General features: G+C 37.8%; 1 protein-coding gene across 1 annotated transcript; it reads right to left on the bottom strand.

The window, feature by feature from the left end:
• Window positions 1-17,290: 17,290 nt before the first annotated feature.
• LOC100717982 (metallothionein-1D-like) lies at window positions 17,291-17,613 on the bottom strand. Its single transcript, XM_063245618.1, has one exon. The coding sequence runs from the start codon at window positions 17,555-17,557 to the stop codon at window positions 17,369-17,371; it is 189 nt and encodes a 62-aa protein (XP_063101688.1). The 5' UTR covers window positions 17,558-17,613; the 3' UTR covers window positions 17,291-17,368.
• Between the last annotated feature and the right edge of the window lie 1,304 nt (window positions 17,614-18,917).

Genomic DNA, 18,917 nt, shown 5'->3' with positions numbered 1-18,917 from the left:
AGTCTCCCTGAGATAGTCAACTTAGATTTCAAAATAATACAGTGTGAGGAGTCCTAAACAGAGGGAGATGAATATTCTCAATCCAGAAAGAAACTAAGATGAGAAGAACCAATCAAACATACAGTCCCAGTACTACTATTGGGAACCGCAAAAGCCTCAGTGCCCCTGCTGTAGAGCCTTGTACTCGCACAGCTGTGACTTATGGAGCTGCCCCAAATCTCACCACTTCAATGCACTGGGAACACAGTCACACTGAGGTCGAGAGTCAGTGAGCCGAATGAAGAGCTGAGCTGCCAGGGAACCTGCATCGACCTGAAGTGAGTGCTGGGAATAAAACCATTCCACAGAAAAAGGGGCTCAAACAGATGACATTCTGGGTCAGGGCAGACTAGCAAGAATAAGGAGCAGCAGTGATTTCAGAAAGTTAATCCCTTCCCAAACAGGATTAGCAGAGTGTGCTTGGTCTGGGGCATGCCCCAGGCTGAGTTCCAATATGTTATTGAATCCAAGCCAATTCCCTATGCCTGGTGGTGTACACTAAGCAGCGATGGCCTTAGCAGGTTGACTGACTAAGAGGGGAGCAGCCAGCATTACTGTCCCTGTTTGCACCTCAATAGCACCATGCAGTGGGAAGGACCACCTAGCCAGCATGTTTCAGAAGAATTATGACTAACAAAGAAAGATACTGGGGCCTTCTATCTACACCTGTATAGAAAAAATAAAAAATATTAGAAGAGGAAGCAATAAGAAAAACTTTCCAGCCCCCAGCACTGAGAACATTGATCCAGGAAAGGTAAATACAAAGGAGATTGAGGACAGCAAACATACAATATCAGGCACGGCACCAATGGACATAAAGAGATATCTTTGGGACTCACAGATGAGTTCAAAAATGAAATATTTAACCAAGCAAAGCAAGATATGAATAGATTAATCAAAGAAATGCTAATCACCTCTCAAGAAGACACAGATGAAAGAATGGAGAAACACAAAAAAAAGGGAGAATCATTTGATAAAGAATATAAAGAAAACTTGGAATACATGAAGCAGGTTCAACAAGATTACCAGGAAATTAAAAACTCCATTGAAAGCTGGCAAAACTTGAAAGAAACTAAGGATAGATTATTCAAATTGGAAGACAGGTTTGCAGTGTGGGATCATGAAAGGAAAAATTTCTTAAAAATAACAAGGAAACAAGCAGTAACAATATAAAGGCTAGAAGACCACAAAAGGATCTATAATTTAAGAATAAAGAATGTGAATGAAGAAGCAGAGGTAAAAACAAAGGAACTACAAAGGCTATTCACAGAAATAATTAATGAAAATTTCCCAAATATAGAAAAAGGAAATGCTATTCAGATGTATGAGGCATACAGAACTCTAGCCACCTACAACCAAAACAGAACTACACCCAGGCCTATAATAATCAAGATCTCAGAAATCCAATATAAGAACAGAATATTAAAAGCTGTCAGAGACAAGAAACAGATTACTTACAAGGGAAAGCCCATCAGAATTATGGCAAACTTCTTGACACAAACCATCAAATCAAGAAGAGACTGGAGTGAAGTATTCCAAGCCCTGAAAGAAAATAACCTCCAGCCCAGACTGATGTATCCTGAAAAACTATCTCTAGAAATTAATGGAGAAACAAGATGCTTCCAAAACAAAGAGGAACTGGGGGAATTTGTGACCACCAATCCAGCTCTATGGAGACTACTGCAGGACATTCTAAAGAGAGAGAAAAGTACTAAGATTCCAGGAACAGTGACAGAGAGGCCTCAATGAATGGAACAGAAAGTGAAATGAAGAAGACAAACAGACAACTAATGATGGAAAAAGAGCAACAGAAATCAGGCAGAGAAGGTTGGCAACAACAGAAATCAGGCAGAGAAGGTTGGCTATAATATATTATTGACAGATTTTATTCAATACTTATGTTGATAGTATCAAGTCTGATACTTGATACTAGTATACAAGTATAGACAACTATACTGAAAATGACAAGATTCACTATGATATCCATTCTGGTTTGATTACTACCATTTTTGTAGTTTTACAGTATCTACAAAGTTGTGTTTCTATCAATACTTTTATGTACTGATATATTCAACTATACTGTATCTGATGACATAGCCAATTCTATTGAAGATAAAAAGAGACAAAACAATAACAATGGTAAAACTCCTTGTACAGTGGTTTTATGTCTTTTTCATTTTATGTATCTGTAGGAATATGTTTTGTTCTGCCCTACTTTGTTTTGTTTCCCCCTCTAATGTGGAAAGGATATAAGTAAAATAAGAGACTTGTAGAGCAAACAAAACATAGGCATGGGACTTTATAAAATGATAAACCAACCCACATGGCTGCCCTAGGGTTTCAAACCAGTGGGATCTTGATCAGATCAAGAACTATCATTTCCAGAAAGCCCCTCACCCAAAATTAGAGATGGCAAAGTTGTGGGAAATTCAATCCACATAGAACAGACATACAACATAAAACCACTCACATTTTTTAATTTTCTGCAAACAGAGGACACTGAAGCTTGGAGGGGACTGGGCACACCACTGAGGATTGCTGGCTAAAGAACACAACTTCTACTCTACCAACAGCAGAACAAAGGGACTTTGTACATCTCATGGAATCCAAGACAAGTACTTCTCTGCCCTTCAACCACTGACCTGCATCACAAACACCCTTGAGTCACAAGATCTGCAACTCACTCCAATCTATGACCTGAATTACAGGGGCAAGTATCAAGAAACCAAAACTTCTCCACCTGGTGACAAACAAAGCAAGCATCCTTGGGCTGGGAAGCCAGAACTCTCTCTAACTTGTGACAACCAGGATGAGACAGAATTTTGAACATGAGTTCAAGACCAGGAGGATAGAATAAGACAAGAGTCAGTAGTGTGGAACACAGCAGGCTGTAAAAGGACCAGGAAAGGCCAACTGTACACAAAACTTGGACCAGCCTTAGGCTGTACCAGTTGGAGGATGCCACAGAAACAGGGAGAGCTATGCAGAAACAAACAGGTTAAGGAGTAGTGGATGAGCAATCCAGAACGCTACAAAAGACTGGCCACAGCCCCGACATCCAGAAGCCAAAATCAGCCCCACATCAAATACAACACTAATTTTATTGCAGAAATGATTGGACTCTGATTTTGATATTACCACAGAAAAGTGGACAGCAGAGAAGTCTTTTCCCTTTCTTTGAGTGTCTTGTTTCCCTTTAACTGTCTAGTTGGGTTTTGAGGTTGCTGTTATTGTTATTCATGTGGGATTTTTTTTCTTTTTTAACTGTTCAACATATATTTTGTTCTATTCAACTTCTTTCTCTCTCTCTCTCTCTCTCTCTCTCTCTCTCTCTCTCTCTCTCTTCCACTATCTCTCTTGATCTTAAGGTGTCTTCATGACACCGTATGAATGAACACTTTCCTGAAATTTTGTGACTCTCTTCAATAATCTTTGGTTTCTCTTTCATTCTTTCTCTCTTGTTCTCTTCTACAGCTTCCCACAGCTTGCATGATCACTCTTTGTCCTTCAGCCTTACTTGGATTATATTTCTCTTCATTTCCTCACCTTTTTGTCCCCTATTCCACTTACATTTCCCCATACAGAATACAATCATCCTACTAGGAGGAAAAATCATTGCATACAAGTTCCTGATTTATTGAGTTTTGTTATATAAATGTATATCTTGCCCCTATGGTTAAACATACCAAATCAAGAGTTACAGCAGTCAGTTTCTAGGCCACGTGTGTTGCTATTATTAATAATTGTACTACTTTAGCCAAGATGTCATACTTGTTGTAATCAGTTATACTCCTAAAATGATTTAACAGGGGCAACCCACTCAGGACTCCTTCTCTCTCTCTCTCTCTCTCTCTCTCTCTCTCTCAGACAGAGAGAGAGAATAAATATTCAATAAATATTTCTACTCTTAAAAAATAAAATGCTGTAAATGGACCCTGGACCTCCACCTCAGAGGATGATTACTTCAACATCTGCCCTCCTATTCTTCAGGCCTCGGACATCACCTCAGAGGACCATCACTTCCACTCCTGCCATCCCACACTTTGGACCTCAGACCTCCACCTTGAGGGTGGCTGCTTCCATGCCTAACCTCACACCCTTGGGATCCCAGACTTAACCCTCAGAGGGTAGCTGCTTTAACACCTGCCCTCACACATTTCAGGCCCCAGACCTCCACCTTGGAGGGTGGCCACTTCTGTGCTTGCCCTCCCAACTTTGGGGCACCCCACCTCTTGGACCTAGTATTGCTGGTTGACCTTTGATTACCCCTCCTCCTCTCAAAACCTTGGACTACAGTGGATTAACCTTGCTGGGTTGATGAGAGACTCAGCAAACCCTCACCCAAACAGTGGACCTCAACAGGCTTCTGTCAGTGTGGTGAGTTTGTCCCTAAAATAGAGGACTTCACCGGGTAAACAAGAGCAGTAACAAAGTCCCTTCCAGGTGTAGCACATTGGCAAGCCTGAAAACAGTGTGGAGGAGTCCTTCCACCATACAGAGAACATTAGGTGGGTTAAGGAGAGTGCCAATAATGTCTCACCCAACCTGGGGAAAATTAAAAGTGCTTATGAAACACCCAGTGACACAGTAAGGTCCCAGCCAAGACAAAATCTATATACAGGGATATCTGGTAGCCTGGAACAATCTGAAGACATAGTAACAGCAGAAACCAAGGGTTGTCACGCATCAACACTCCTAGGGTATTCAGCCTAGGAAGAATATATGACTCACCAAACAGGCCTTGAAGGAGAAATTCAACTGCCTGGCCCTCCTCTTCATTGTGGTACCTAGAAATTGGACAAATATCAACCACACTTAGGACCCTAACATACACACTACCAACAGTTGAGACCAGAGAGACTGAAAGGCCAAATATTAGCCTGAAAGGTAAAAATGACAAAATGAAAAAAGCAAAATGCAATCTCAAACATCTAGTCCATCAGGAGCAAGTACAGGAGACACTAAAATAGAGGACTTTAAAAGTTATACCCTTAAAAACTCTGAAAAGATAGCTAGTGAAATAAAGAAACAAAACCATCAGGCTGTAGAGGAAATCAAATTAAAAATAGTTTCTCACATAAAGACAGAAATCACAACCTTAATAAAGTAGTTGCTCAGCATTTCTAGAGAAGAAATAGATTTAAAAAATATGGGATCATAGGAAATGGATTGAAACCTTCAATGAACAATATAGAAAACAAGTAGAAAGCATGAAACAAATTCAAGGAAATAGCCAAGAAGTAAAACATTCTACTGAAAGCTGTCAAAACCATTTAAAAGAAGCTGAGGATAGAATTTCAGACCTGGAGGACAGGATTGCAATTAGTGATGATGAAAGGATAGAACTTTTAAAAATAAGAAAGCAGCAATAAATGACAATCCAGCAGCTCCAAGATGATGCCAAAAGAAACAATATAAGATTAATAGGCATCAATGAAGATGCAGGAGTCAATGCAAATGACATTGATAAACTACTTACAGAAGTAATAGCAAAAAATTTCCAAAACACAGGAAAAGAAACTTAATTACAGATAAGTGAGGCATATAGAATGCCAAACAGTTACAATCAACATAAATCTACACCCAGACATATAATAATTAAGATCCCAGACATACAGCAAACAACAGAATACTGAAAGTTGTTAGAGAAAAGACAAAACTTACCTATCAGGGAAAGCCCATTAGAATTGTGGCAGACTTTTCAGCATATACACTCAAGTTAAGATGAGCTTGGAGTGAGATATTTCAAGCTCTGAAAGAAAACAACTTTCAACCAAGATTGATGTGCCCAGCCAAACTTTCTTTCAAATATAATGGAGAAACAAGATAATTCTATGACAAAGAACAACTGAAGAAATTCATGTCCACCAAACCAACCCTAGAAAGAGTACTTAAAGACATACTATGCATGATAGAGATAAAAGTGACTACAATTTCCAGAACAACAGAAAAATTAAAAACACCAGAAAGGGCAAGCAATTAAACAAGGGGGAAAAACGGAAAACCAACAGCAGGAAAATAACATGACAAAGTTGAGCCAGTACATATCTGTAATATCCATCAATTTAAATGGTCTCAATTCACTTATTAAAGAAATAGATTGACCGAATGGATTAAGAAACAGGATCCTACAATATGCTGTATCCAATAAACACATCTGACTCAAAAGGAAACTCATAGATTAAAACTCAAAGGATGGAAAACAATATTTCATGTGACAGGAAACCAGAAAATATTAGGCATAACAATTCTAATGCAGACAATGTGAAATTCAAACCAAAAATGATCAAAAACGATAAAGAAGGTAACTACATCCATCCTTGTCGGGGAAATAATTCATGAAGAAGAGCTAACAGTCTTAAACATATATGCATGAAATACAGGAGTACCTAACTATATAAGACAAATGCTAATAAATATGGTAAACCAAATAAGCAACAACACAACTGTAATAGGGGATCTTAATACCCCATTGTCAAATAGAGATAGATCAAAGAAATAACAGAACTGAATCAAACCTGTGACCAAATGGACTTACTAGATGTTTACAGAGCGTTCCACCCAACCACATTGGAATACATATTCTTCTCAGCTGCACATGGGACATTCTCCAAAATACACCACATATTAGCCCAGAAAATATTCTTAATTAAATGTAAAGGGATTGAAATTATTCTATGCATATTATCAGACCATAGTGCACTGAAATTGGAAATTGATGGCAAAATAAACTGCAAAACCTTCATAAATATACGGAAATTAAATAACAACCTCCTGAATGGTCAGTGAGTTACAGGGGAAATTACAGAAGAAATGTAGTAATAACTTCAATTCAAAAAATGCAGATAAAACATACTGAAACATGTGGGAGGCAATGAAAGTGGTCCTAGGAGGGAAATATATAGAAATAAATTGTCATATCAAGTAAACAGAATGAGTACAAATAAACAACCTAGTGTTACATCTCAAGCATCTAGAAAAAGAATTAGTCAACCACAAAGCTCATAGAAGAGAGGAAATTGTAAAGATCCAAGCAAAAATCAATGTAATGAAGACTAAAAATTACAAAGAATTAATGAATTAAATAGCTGTTTTTTGAGAGAATAAAAAATTAATAAACCTCTAGCCAACCTTATTAAGAAAAAGAAAGGAAAAACTCAAATTCATGCAGTAAGGACCAAAAAGAGACAAATTACTAGAGATTTCATGGAAATTCAAAAGATCATGAATGTCTACTTTGAAAAAGTTTACTCACAGAGAGTGGAAAACACAGAGGAAATGGATGGATTTCTACAAACATATGAACTACCAAAGGTCAACCAAGAAGATGTAACAATTTTGTTTTTTTGTTTTTTTTTTTAATTTTTTTTTTTTTTTTGTCTTTTTCATTTTTATCGGTACCAGGGATCGAACTCACGACTGCCTGCTTGCAAGTCAGGTGCTTATGCCGCTGAGCTAAATCCCCAGCCCCGATGTAACAATTTTGAATAACCTAATGTCAGCTACTGAAATTTACAACATCACTAACAACATACCAAAAATGAAAAGCCAAGGTCCTGGTGGATTTACAGCTGAATTCTATAAGAAATTTAGAGGATATTTAATGACAATACTCCTCAAAATCTTCAATGAAATTGAAACTGAATCAATTCTCCATAACTCATTCCTAGAGGCAAGTATTACTCTGATACCAAAACCAGTGAAAGACCCAACCAAAAAGGATAACTATAGGCCAATCTCCCTAATGTACATTGAAGCAAAGATTCTCAGTAAAATACTGGCAAACAGAATGCAGAAAATCATCAGGAAGGTTATACATCATGACCAATGGGATTTACTCCAGGAATGCAGGTATGGTTTAACATATGCAAATCAATAAATGTAATACACCACATCAACAGAGCCAAAAACAAAAACCACATGATCATCTCAAAAGACACAGTAATACCTTTTGATATAATCTAACATGTTCATTATAAAAACACTACATAACATGGAATAGATGGTATTTATCTCAATTAAATAAAGGCCATCTATGACAGACCAACAGCCAACATTATACTAAATGGACAGTAACTGAGAGCTTTCAATCTAAAATCAGGAACAAGACAAAGATGTCCACTATCACGATTCCTATTCAGTACAGTTCTAGAAACATTAGTTAGAGCAATCAGACAAGAGAGAGAAACAAAAGGAATAAAGATAGGAATGGAAGAAGTTAAATTATCAGTATTTGCAGATGACATGTTGCTCTACTTAGAAGATCCCAAAAACTCCATTAAAAGACTACAAGAGTTAACGAACAAATTCAGCAGTATATCTGGATACAAATCCAACACTCAAAAATATATAGCACTATTGTGCACAAACCAAAAAATCACTGAGAGAAAAATTATGGAAATGTTGCCTTTCACAATAACATCAATACATAGGAATCAACCTAATCAAGAAAGCAAAAGAACTATATGCTGAAAATTATACTACTCTGAAAAAGGAGATTGAGGAAGCTATTAGAAAATGGAAGGATATTTCTTGCTCTTGGTTAGGAAGAACCAATATTGTGAAAATGACTATACTCCCTAAACTGTTATACAGATTTAATGCAATCCCAATCAAAATACCTTTAACTTATGAAGTTATGAACAGAAGAATACTAGAATAGCAAAGGCAATTCAGGGCAAAAAAAGGAAGGTAGGAAGCATCTCAATTCATGACTTGAAACTATACTACAAAGCTACAGTGATAAAATGGTGCTGGCAAAGAAATAGACCTGAGCATCAATGGAACAGATTAGAAGAGGAAAACACAACTACAAAGACACTCAGCCACCTGATATTTGACAAAGGGATTAAACACGTTCACTGGAAGGATAGCCTCTTTAGTAAAGCGGTGTTGAAAAAACGGGCTCTCCACATGCCAAAGACTGAAACTAGACCCATGTGTATCACCATGCATTGTACTGAAGTCAAAATTGATCAAAGACCTAAATATTAAAACAGAAACACTAATTGGAAAACAAGTGAGGTAGAAATCTTTGAGACATAGGGGTAGGCAAAGAATTCATGAACAAAATGTGAACTACAATAGAAGCAGTTCAAAAAATCAACAGCTTGAATTTCATATTATTAAAAAGTTTTTGCACTTCAAAAGAAATCACCAACAAAATGAAAAGGAAACCCACAGAATGGGAAAAAATTTTAGCTAGCAGTCACTCAAAGGACTTATATCATAGAACATATAAAGAATTAAAAAACATCAAGGCCCCCAAATTCAAAGACCTTCTCCAAAAATAGACATCTGAGATGAAAACACATTTCTCTGATGAAAATATACAAATGGCAAATAAATACATGAAGAAATGTTCACCATCACTGGTCATTCAAGTAATGCAAATTAAAACAGCATTGAGATTTCATCTCACTCCAGAAAAAATGGCTGCCATCAGGAAATCAACTGATAACAAATGTTGGTGAGGCTGTGGGGACAAAGGAACACTACTTTACTGTTGGTGGGCATGTAGACTGGTACAGCCACTATGGGAATCAATATGGAGATTCCTCAAAAAGCTAGCATAGGTAGTTCCATTCAATCAAACTATTTTCCTTCTGGGTATTTTCCCAGAAAAATTGAAAAAGTCATGTCACTGTGATATATGTGAACCCATGTTTATAGCAGTGCAGTTTGTAATAACTAAAGCTTGGAAATGACCAAAATGTGCATGAATCACAGAATGAATAAAAAAGATGTAGTATTTTTATACAATGGAATATTATTCAGCTGTAAAAATATGATCTTGAAGCTTTTATAGGTAAATGGAGGTAACTTGAGAGTATCCTCATACATGAAATAAATCAGACTCACAGTTGTAAATATCATTTTGTCTCTCTAGTACAAAAATAATAAAAATCTGAAGGATTAATAAGATCCAAAATGTAAAATAATATCTACGGAATAATGTGATAATGAAAGGGAAAGAAAGTGCTCTAAAGTATGTAAGTGCATGCTAAGTGTGCAAGATAGATAACCTTATTACTAAGTTTCTGATAGCTCATCAAACAGAATAGTTTGTACTGTCATGGTTTGCCCATTGTTTTATGCTTTGATTTTGTAACTTGAACAACTACTTCTAAGATAACAATATGTAACTTATCAATTAGTGATTTCTCACTTTTTAAAAAATTCTGTATTATTTCTACCCTTTTTTTGTTTTATTTTTTTTCTAAATAAAAATCCTGCGACTGTCTGGGGATATAACCATCATCATATTCTACTACCAAAGTACTGATGACTGAGCCAAATAGATTGTACTATATCATCCTTAATTAACTGAAAAGATAGAATCTTTGGACAGACACAAAGACTTAAAATCTACTACACATAAAAAACACCTCTGGAAAAACACATATTTCCTATGGAGGCTTCAATATTAGGTATAAAGCTACCTACTATAAAAAATATACAGACATCACCACAAAAAATAAAATAAAATATAGAAGGTGACAAGACACAGAAGCAAAACTGTTGTAGTCAGGGTTTTCAAGGAGAATAACACAATACAGGACACATAATTTACAAAATTATTTTATAATAGTCATCCAGAGACTAGAGACTCAGTTCATGGCATCAGTGTCTGCCTGGAAAGTGCAAGATCATGAGTTTGATGCCTGGTACCTCTCGCACCCAAAGTGTTAAATACAAGAAGTGCAGGAACTCTTTTCACACACAGACCCACACCAATGTCCAGGGCCTAGATCCCACAACAATGTCCTGCATGAGTCCAGCTGAAGATCTAGAGCCCATGTCAATGCCCCCTGTGAATGCAACTGGAGGCCTAGAGCCCACAACAATGACTCACTCATGTTTGTTTCATGGATTTGTGGTGGGAAGGCCCAAAGGTCAGTGGTAGAAGCCAGAAAGTCTGTGCCAGCAGGATGAAGGATCTGTACCAGTGGTTTGAGTGTTCTGCCCTGGAGCCAGTAAGTGACACTTCAAAGAACCAAAGTTCCCCCTGAAAAGTGTCATGAGTATCCTAATCAATTATGAGGTCCCAAGCTCCTCAAAAGAGGAGTTAACTATTGCTAACTTCATAAGAGGAAGCCAGCATGCAAGCTTGTCCTGGAAATTGAATAGCACACCATAATCCCCTGCAGACCAGGAAACAGCAAAGTAAAGGCCAGAGCTCCTTTAATGTGAACCACAGCCATTCTCAGTGACAAAAAGGTCCCAAGGTCCTCTGACAGTGAGAACAACAAAGTTCATATCAGGAAAGATGGTCACAAGCTCCTCCAGGAGAACCAATGGCTACAGCAGAAATAGAAACACCATGGAGAATCAACAACACACTAAACACTTCCTCTCTGGTTCTTATGTTTAAATTGGCAAAAATCCTCAGGTGGGCTATCCGTATCACACACAATGCTGATTCAGTTCAGTTGAAATTACAATTGACCAGTTGTCAGTCTACCACAGAAACCCACCCTAGACCTCCAACTCACACAAAATAAGTCCAAGAGACAGTGAAAATGGAGGCCACCCATTTGAAAGTTCTAAAATGATAACAGCAGAAATATAAAAGCAAGTGCATGAGACTATAGAGGAAATCAGATTAGAAATAATCTCCCAGGTTAAAAAAAAACAGATGATGACCATAATCTGAAAGACTTAGAGCTACCAGACCACCATCAGAGACACTCAGACCAAATGGCCTGGGCACATGGGTATACATGTACCTTTGGCAGGTGGAGTAATCATTGAGACCAGCAACATAGAAGTGTCTGAAGCACAAGAGAGGAGCCAGCAGTAGGCTCGAGAGAACCTCCCCAACAGAAGAACAATCCCAGCTCCCCCATCCAAAGGGAAAGATCAGCTCTATACCCACTGCAATTCCCAAGGCAAACTTTGCTGAGGTACACAGCACATTTCTGGGATCTGACTTGGACACTAATACAGAACTGTAAAAACCTGAGGCATTTTAATATTTTTAGGCTCCATTTTTTGTCAGATTAGCTATCTTTTCCTTTCTGGTTGTATTTTGCCTTGTTTTGTTTAGTATTTTGTGGTTATTTTTGTCTTTGGGGGATTTTCTTCTTTTTCTGGTCTCCACTTATTTCTTTTTTGCTTCCTGCTTTTCACTGTTTATGTTTCTTACCTTTCTTTTTTGTTTTCTTCTACTTATTCCTTTTTTTCCTCAACTACCTTAAATTTAAATTTTCAAGTGAGAAAACATTGTCCCTTCCCTTTCAGATTACACCTGCATATTTTATTTCATTCTATCCCTCCTGTGTCTTCCAGTTTCCTAAAACTCAGATGATCACTCTTTGACCTCCAGGCTTAATTCCTGGCTTTGTCATCACGCATCATGTTATCCCGTCTCCTTCCCATTTTAACACACACACACACACACACACATACACACACACACCTGCCCGTTGAAACAAGGTAAAATCAGTCTACTACAGGGAAAATTATTGCATAGAAGTACAGGTATGTTTGCTTTTATTATATACCATTAGGGTTTCCTCCTGTGGTTGGAGGTAGCAGATTATTAATTACCATATTTTGTCAGTAGTTAAGCTCTATCATGGCCTGATCAGGCCCATGACCTCTCAAACAAGTGGATTGTGAAGGTTTAAATAAATTAGACAAGTAGTATGATTTTTAATGGTTCCACCAAAACCCTCTTGCAAAATTTGAGATTTTCTTGGAGCTTAGACAAAAAAAAAATTGTCTCAGTGGTCCACATTTAGTTGGTTTTCAAACAAGGAGGTGATTAGAGTAGAAAACACTGAAAACTGAGCAAGACCTTGAGAGTGGTTCAGTACTTTTCTAAGCAACAGACTGTCAATTTAGGAGAAGTAGTTTATTCCAATTTAGGAGAATTGTCTTTATCTTTAGGAGAAAGTCTCCATGTTGACTTTCAATACAGGAATGAAATGCATGCAGCTAAAGACATTATTTAGTCAATTATGGTGGGAGTCAGGCATCCTCAGCTGTGACCTCATCATGCCATTTAAGGTATCATGGCATCACAGGCCACTACAGGCCTCACCTGGGACCAACGACCAATAAAGTTTCACTTACTGTGAGTCCTCTGCCCATCTCCAGACAGGGGGACTAGGCCTTTTAAAGACTTGCAAGTAAAACATACAAAACCAATTGGTTAATTTAAATTTTTCTCAGAACTGCTTCATTGTGATCTCCATCAAAGCTTTACTTAAAACTACTATTTTTATTAAGAACAGTTATATTTTTGCCAGGACATCATACATGTTAAAATCAATTTTTCTCTATTGTATGATAACACGGCTATTGTTTGTGACTATAATTATCACCACAGTTCATTACCAAGGGCTGGGGGTTGAAACAAATACTAATTATGCATATTTACACATTGGTAAAGTAGGTTCTTGGGAGAGCTATAAAGAACCAACTACATCTAAGGACATCCCAGAAGGACAGTCATCTCTTAGGGAAGCCTCAATGTTACTAATAAATCCATCCAACCTAAGAAATTGGCAAGCATCAACATAGACAAAAAGAGCAAAAGAAAAAAAGAAAATGAAAAGATGCAGGTGCAAAATACAACCACAGACACCCAGCCCACCCAGGACAACCCAGAGCATAATGAGATAGACAAAGTTGTAAGTAAAACACTGGAACTTTCTGAAACAGTAACAACAGAAGTGAAAAACCAAATAGATGAATCTATACAAAAAATCTCTATGGTACAAAAGAAATGTTGCTTAAAATCATAGATATAATTACAGATACAGATAAAGGAGTAGATGAGCTTACAAAAATGATGGAAACAAAAAATGCCCAACATGAAAAACAAAATCTATGAAACAGATCCAAAGAGAAATCCAAGAGATTAATACCTCCATTGAAGGTATATGCATTCACAGACTGAATGGAGAAGATGCAATATCAGAGCTCAAAGACAGAATTGTAGCTAAAGATCATAAACAGAAAATATGTCTTAAAATAGCAAGAGAACATGAAATATCAATGAAATGACTACAAGATGAAGCCAAAAAATAATATAAGATGATTGGGATCAATGAAAAAGCTGCACAGAGCACAAATGCCATAAAAAACTCTTCAAAGAAATAATGGCAGAAAACTCCCAAGCATGTATAAATAATTAAACACACAAATGAATGAAGCACACAGAACCACAACAGCCATGACAAAAATAAAACTACATCAAGAAACATAATAATCAAGATTCTAGAAATCCAGCACAAGAACACAATATAAAAGGCTGTTAGAGAAAACAGATCAACTTTAGAGGAAAGACCTTCAGAATCATGGCATATTTCTCAACACAAATCCTTAAGTCAAAAAGAGTTTGTCATGGAGTATTTCATTTCCTGAAAGAAAATACCTTGCCACCCACACTGATGTAACCTACAAAAATAATTTTCAAATTTAATAGAGAAATAAGATACATCCAAGAAAAAGAACAAGTGAAGAAATTCATGACCACCAAACCAATCCAACAAAGAGTCCTGAAAGATATTCTATAAAGAGATAAAAATGACTACAATTCCCAGAACAACAATGACAAGAAAAACCACCAGGTAGGGCAAACAATTAAACAGAAGAGAAAAGCAGGAAACAAACAGCAGAAAAATAACATAACAAAGTTATGCCAATACACAGAAGTTATGATCATCACTGTAAATGCTCACAGTTTACTAATTTAAAGAAACAGACTGGCAGAGTTGATCAAGAAGTAAGAACTGTGAGAGCAAAGAACATGGTGGATAGATAACAGCAGCTACAGTGGCTCTCTGAGATAGCCAGCTTAGATTCCAGGAATGGTGCAGTGTGGGGAGTCCTGAGCAGGGGGAGATATACCCTGCTGACCCAGGAACGAACTGAGCTGAGAGAAACCAACTGGAAATGCAATCCCAGTGCTAAGACTGGAACAGGTAAAGTCTCAGTGTCAAAGCTGAAACCTGTGCCTCTGGAAACCATGGCTTGAATTTCCTGCTGCTGCTACTGCATCTGAAAAGGCACAGTAGGGAATAGAGATGCAAAAGCTCTGAGAGTGGGAATCCATGAACCAAACTGAGAGCAGAGCTGGTGGAGAGCCCTGAATCAACCTGTGGGGAGTGAGAGGAACGGGGACCCTTCCATAGACTAGGAGGCTCCAACAGAGGACATTCTGGGACCAGGCAGACTAGGCGGAACAGGACGCTGCAGTGACTTCAGTCACACATTCCCCTCTCAAGCAAGATTTTTGGGGAGCACTTCACCTGGGTGACGCTGCAGAATAAGACCCAGTAGGCTAGCCCAAACCAGGTCCCTGCACCTGGCAGTGCACCCTAATGCAGTGAAGCCTTCAGCAGTTTGACTGACCTGGAGGGGTAGGCCCAGCATAGGCTGCCCAGGTCTGTGTCTCCCTAGTACACTGCAGTAGGTGGGAATACCTAGCCAGCATGATTCAAACAAACTGTAACCAACAAAGAAACAAACTGGACCTCCTACATATGCCTGTATGGAAGGAACAAAAAATATGAGAAGAGGAGGCAACAAGAAAGGGTCCTTGGTCCCCAATCCTGAGAACACTGATCGAGGACAGGTAAATGCAAAGGATAATGAGGACAGAAAACATGCAATATTAGGCATGGCACCAGTAGACATGAAGCAATATCTCTGGGACATCATAGATGAGTACAAAAGTGAAATATTTAACTAAGTAAAGCAAGATATAAGTACAATAGTTAAAGAAATGCTAAGCATCTCCCAAGAAAAAACAGATGGTGGAATGGAAGAACAGAAAAAATGGGAGATTTGTTTGATGGCGAAGATAGGGAAGACATAGAATACATGAAGCAGGTTCAAAGAGATTACCAGGACACTGAAAATTCTATTGAAAGCTGGCACAACAGCTTGGAAAAAACTAAAGATAGATAATCTGAACTGGAGCACACATTTGTAATGTGGGATCATGAAAGGAAAAACTTCTTTTTTTATAAATTTTATTTAAAAGAAAAAAGAGAAAAAAATAAAACAAAACAAAGTAGTGTAAGGGTTCCCGGTAAGTTGTATCTGCATTTTCATTTTCTTTTAGGTATTGTTTAATTTCTTCTTTAATTTCTTCTGTGACCCACTGATTACTCCAGAGTGTATTATTCAGTTTCCATGTGTTTGCGGGATTTTTGCTGTATCTTTAATTTCCAATTTCAGAGTGCTATAATTCGGTAACATGCAAGGGATGATTTCAACTCTTTTGCATTTGTTTAAAAATCTTCTGTGAGTTAATATATGGTCTATTTTAGAGAATGATCCATGTAGTGCTGAGAAGATTGTGTATTCTGATGTTGTTGGGTGGAACATTCTGTATATGTCTATCAAATCCATTTGTTGGCAGGTGTGATTCAGTTCTGTTATTTCTTTTCTCATTTTCTGTCTGGTTAATCTGTCCCTTGGTATCAATGGCGTATTAAGGTCTCCTGTTACAATTGTGTTACTGATAATTTGAGTTTTCATTTCTGTTAATAGCTGTTTTATATAACTGGGTGCTCTGGAGTTTGGTGCATATATATTTAAGATAGTTATCTCTTCCTCTTGGAGTTTTCCCCTAATGAGTATGTAGTGACCTTCTTTGTCCTTTATGGTCATTGTTGGTTTAAAGTTCACGTTGTCTGAAAACAGAATGACTACTCCTGCTTTTTTTTGAATTCCTCCTGCATGAAGTATTGTTTTCCATCCTTTGACTTTCAGTCTGTGAGTATCCTTCTGGGTTAGACGGGTTTCCTTTAAACAGCATATGGTTGGACTTTGTTACTTGATCCATTCTGCTAGTCTGTTTCTTTTGATTGGTGCATTGAGACCATTTATATTAATGGTTATTACTGTTAAATGCTGGTTTATTGTTGACATGTTATCTCTCCGCTGTTGCATCTTTATCTTTCTGTTCTGTTTAGTTATCTGCTTTGCTTAGTGGTTTTTTTCCTTTGTGTATCTAAACTGTCTTTCAATATTTTTTGCAGGGTTGGTTTGGTGTTCACGAAGTTCTTCAGCTGTTCTTTGTTGTGGAAGTATCATATTTCACCATCAATTTTGAATGATAGTTTTGCAGGATACATCAATCTAGGTTGGAAATCATTTTGCTTTAGGATCTGGAATACTTCACTCACTGCTCTTCTTGACTTTATTGTTTGTGCTGAGAAGTCTGCTGTGATTCTGATAGGTTTTCCTTTATAAGTGATCTGTCTTTTCTTTCTGACAGCTTAGATGTAATAAATCGGTCAGGGTATATGAAAAAACACAGGTTTTTACAGCCATTCTATGTACATGTGGAGCAGTGTCTCTGGAATCAGGCACAGCAGCTGCACTTGTCCAATGATGCCCCTTTGCAGATGCAGCCCTGGGAACACTTGGTACAGCCCACAGGGCAGCAGGAGCAGCAGCTCTTCTTGCAGGAGGTGCATTTGCACTGTTTGCACGTGCAGGAGCTGGCGCAGCTGCAGGAGCCACCAGTAGTGCAGGAGCAGTTGGGGTCCATACTGAGCTGAGTTGAGACCGGAGCTCGGAGGCAGGAGATGAAGCAGCAGAGTATGGTCTGGAAGTCATATGTCGGAAAAACTTCTTAAAAATAACAAGGACACAATCAGTAACAATACAAAGGGTAGAAGATGATAAGAGGATCTATAACTTAAGAATTAAGAATGTAAAGGAAGAATTAAGAATGCAAAGGGATACAAACAAATGAACTGCAAAGTCTATTCACATAAATAACCAAGGAGAACTTCCCTAATATAGGAAAAGGTAAAGGTATGAGGCATATAGGACCCCAGCCACCTACAACCCAAACAGAACTATAACCAGGCATATAGTAATCAAAATTCCAGAAATCCAATATAAGAACAGAATATTAAAAGCCATCAGAGACAAGAAACAGATCACTTACAAGGGAACACCTATCAGAATTACAGCAGACTTCTTAGCACAAACCATCAAATCATGAAGAGCATAGGGTAAAATAATTCAAGCTTTGAAAGGCAATAACCTCCAGCCAAGACTGATATATCCTACAAAACTATCCCTAGAAATTACTGGAGAAAAAGATGTTTCCAGGATAAAGAGGACCTGGGGAAATTTGCAACCACCAATTCAACTCTACAGTGAATACTGCAGGACATTCTAAGAAACAAAAATACCAAGATTCCAGTAACAGTGGCAGAGAGGCCACAATGAATGGAGCAGAAAGCAAAATGAAGAAAACAAACTGACAACTAATGACAGAAAAAGAGTTCAACAGAAATGAGGCAGAGAAGGTTGGATATAATTTCTAATATAGATGGCCTAGATACACTAACTTAAGGGGAAAAAGAGAGAATTGCAGGCAGAGTGGATCAAGAGATACGGTCCACCGAGAGGGTCTTTATAGGAAATATAATTAGCCTGAAGAAGGTTATATGGACCAAAATCAAACATGAGAAAACGGAACTCATTGTGATAGGGAACCAGAGAGTAATAGGGGTAACTAGACCAGTGTTTATGGATAGGTTGAACACACAGGCTTTAATAAATGAAGAAATATAACTAGAAATCCAGCCCAGGAGTGAGAACGTTCAGAAAGACAGGTAAATAGCAGGTTGCCCCAATACAAAACCGTGAGTGTTGGGAGACACAAAAATACACAGTTCATTCTGGGGGAGTAAAGGGGAGGAATAGTCCTCAAAAAAAAAAAAAACAGCAGAAGATATAGCTAATAGTGTATCAGGAATTAAAACCCCTATTACTCACACCACTCTTTTTGGTTGGAACTTGTTCTGTCCTAGTTTGTATATAAGCACTGGAACTGAGGGGCACAGACAGCTGTCCATAGCATAGTGGATGTCTTTAATTCCCTATGAACTCAA

The sequence above is a fragment of the Cavia porcellus genome, unplaced genomic scaffold, assembly GCF_034190915.1.
Source record: "Cavia porcellus strain 051 isolate PalLab524CR breed Dunkin Hartley unplaced genomic scaffold, mCavPor4.1 scaffold_3, whole genome shotgun sequence".
NCBI classification, from domain to species: domain Eukaryota; kingdom Metazoa; phylum Chordata; class Mammalia; order Rodentia; family Caviidae; genus Cavia; species Cavia porcellus.
This window is presented reverse-complemented; position numbering and strand designations above follow the sequence as displayed.

Excerpts from the sequence above, each read along its gene's own strand:
- LOC100717982 (XM_063245618.1), bottom strand. The coding sequence starts at position 17,557 with ATGGACCCCAACTGCTCCTGCACTACTGGTGGCTCCTGCAGCTGCGCC.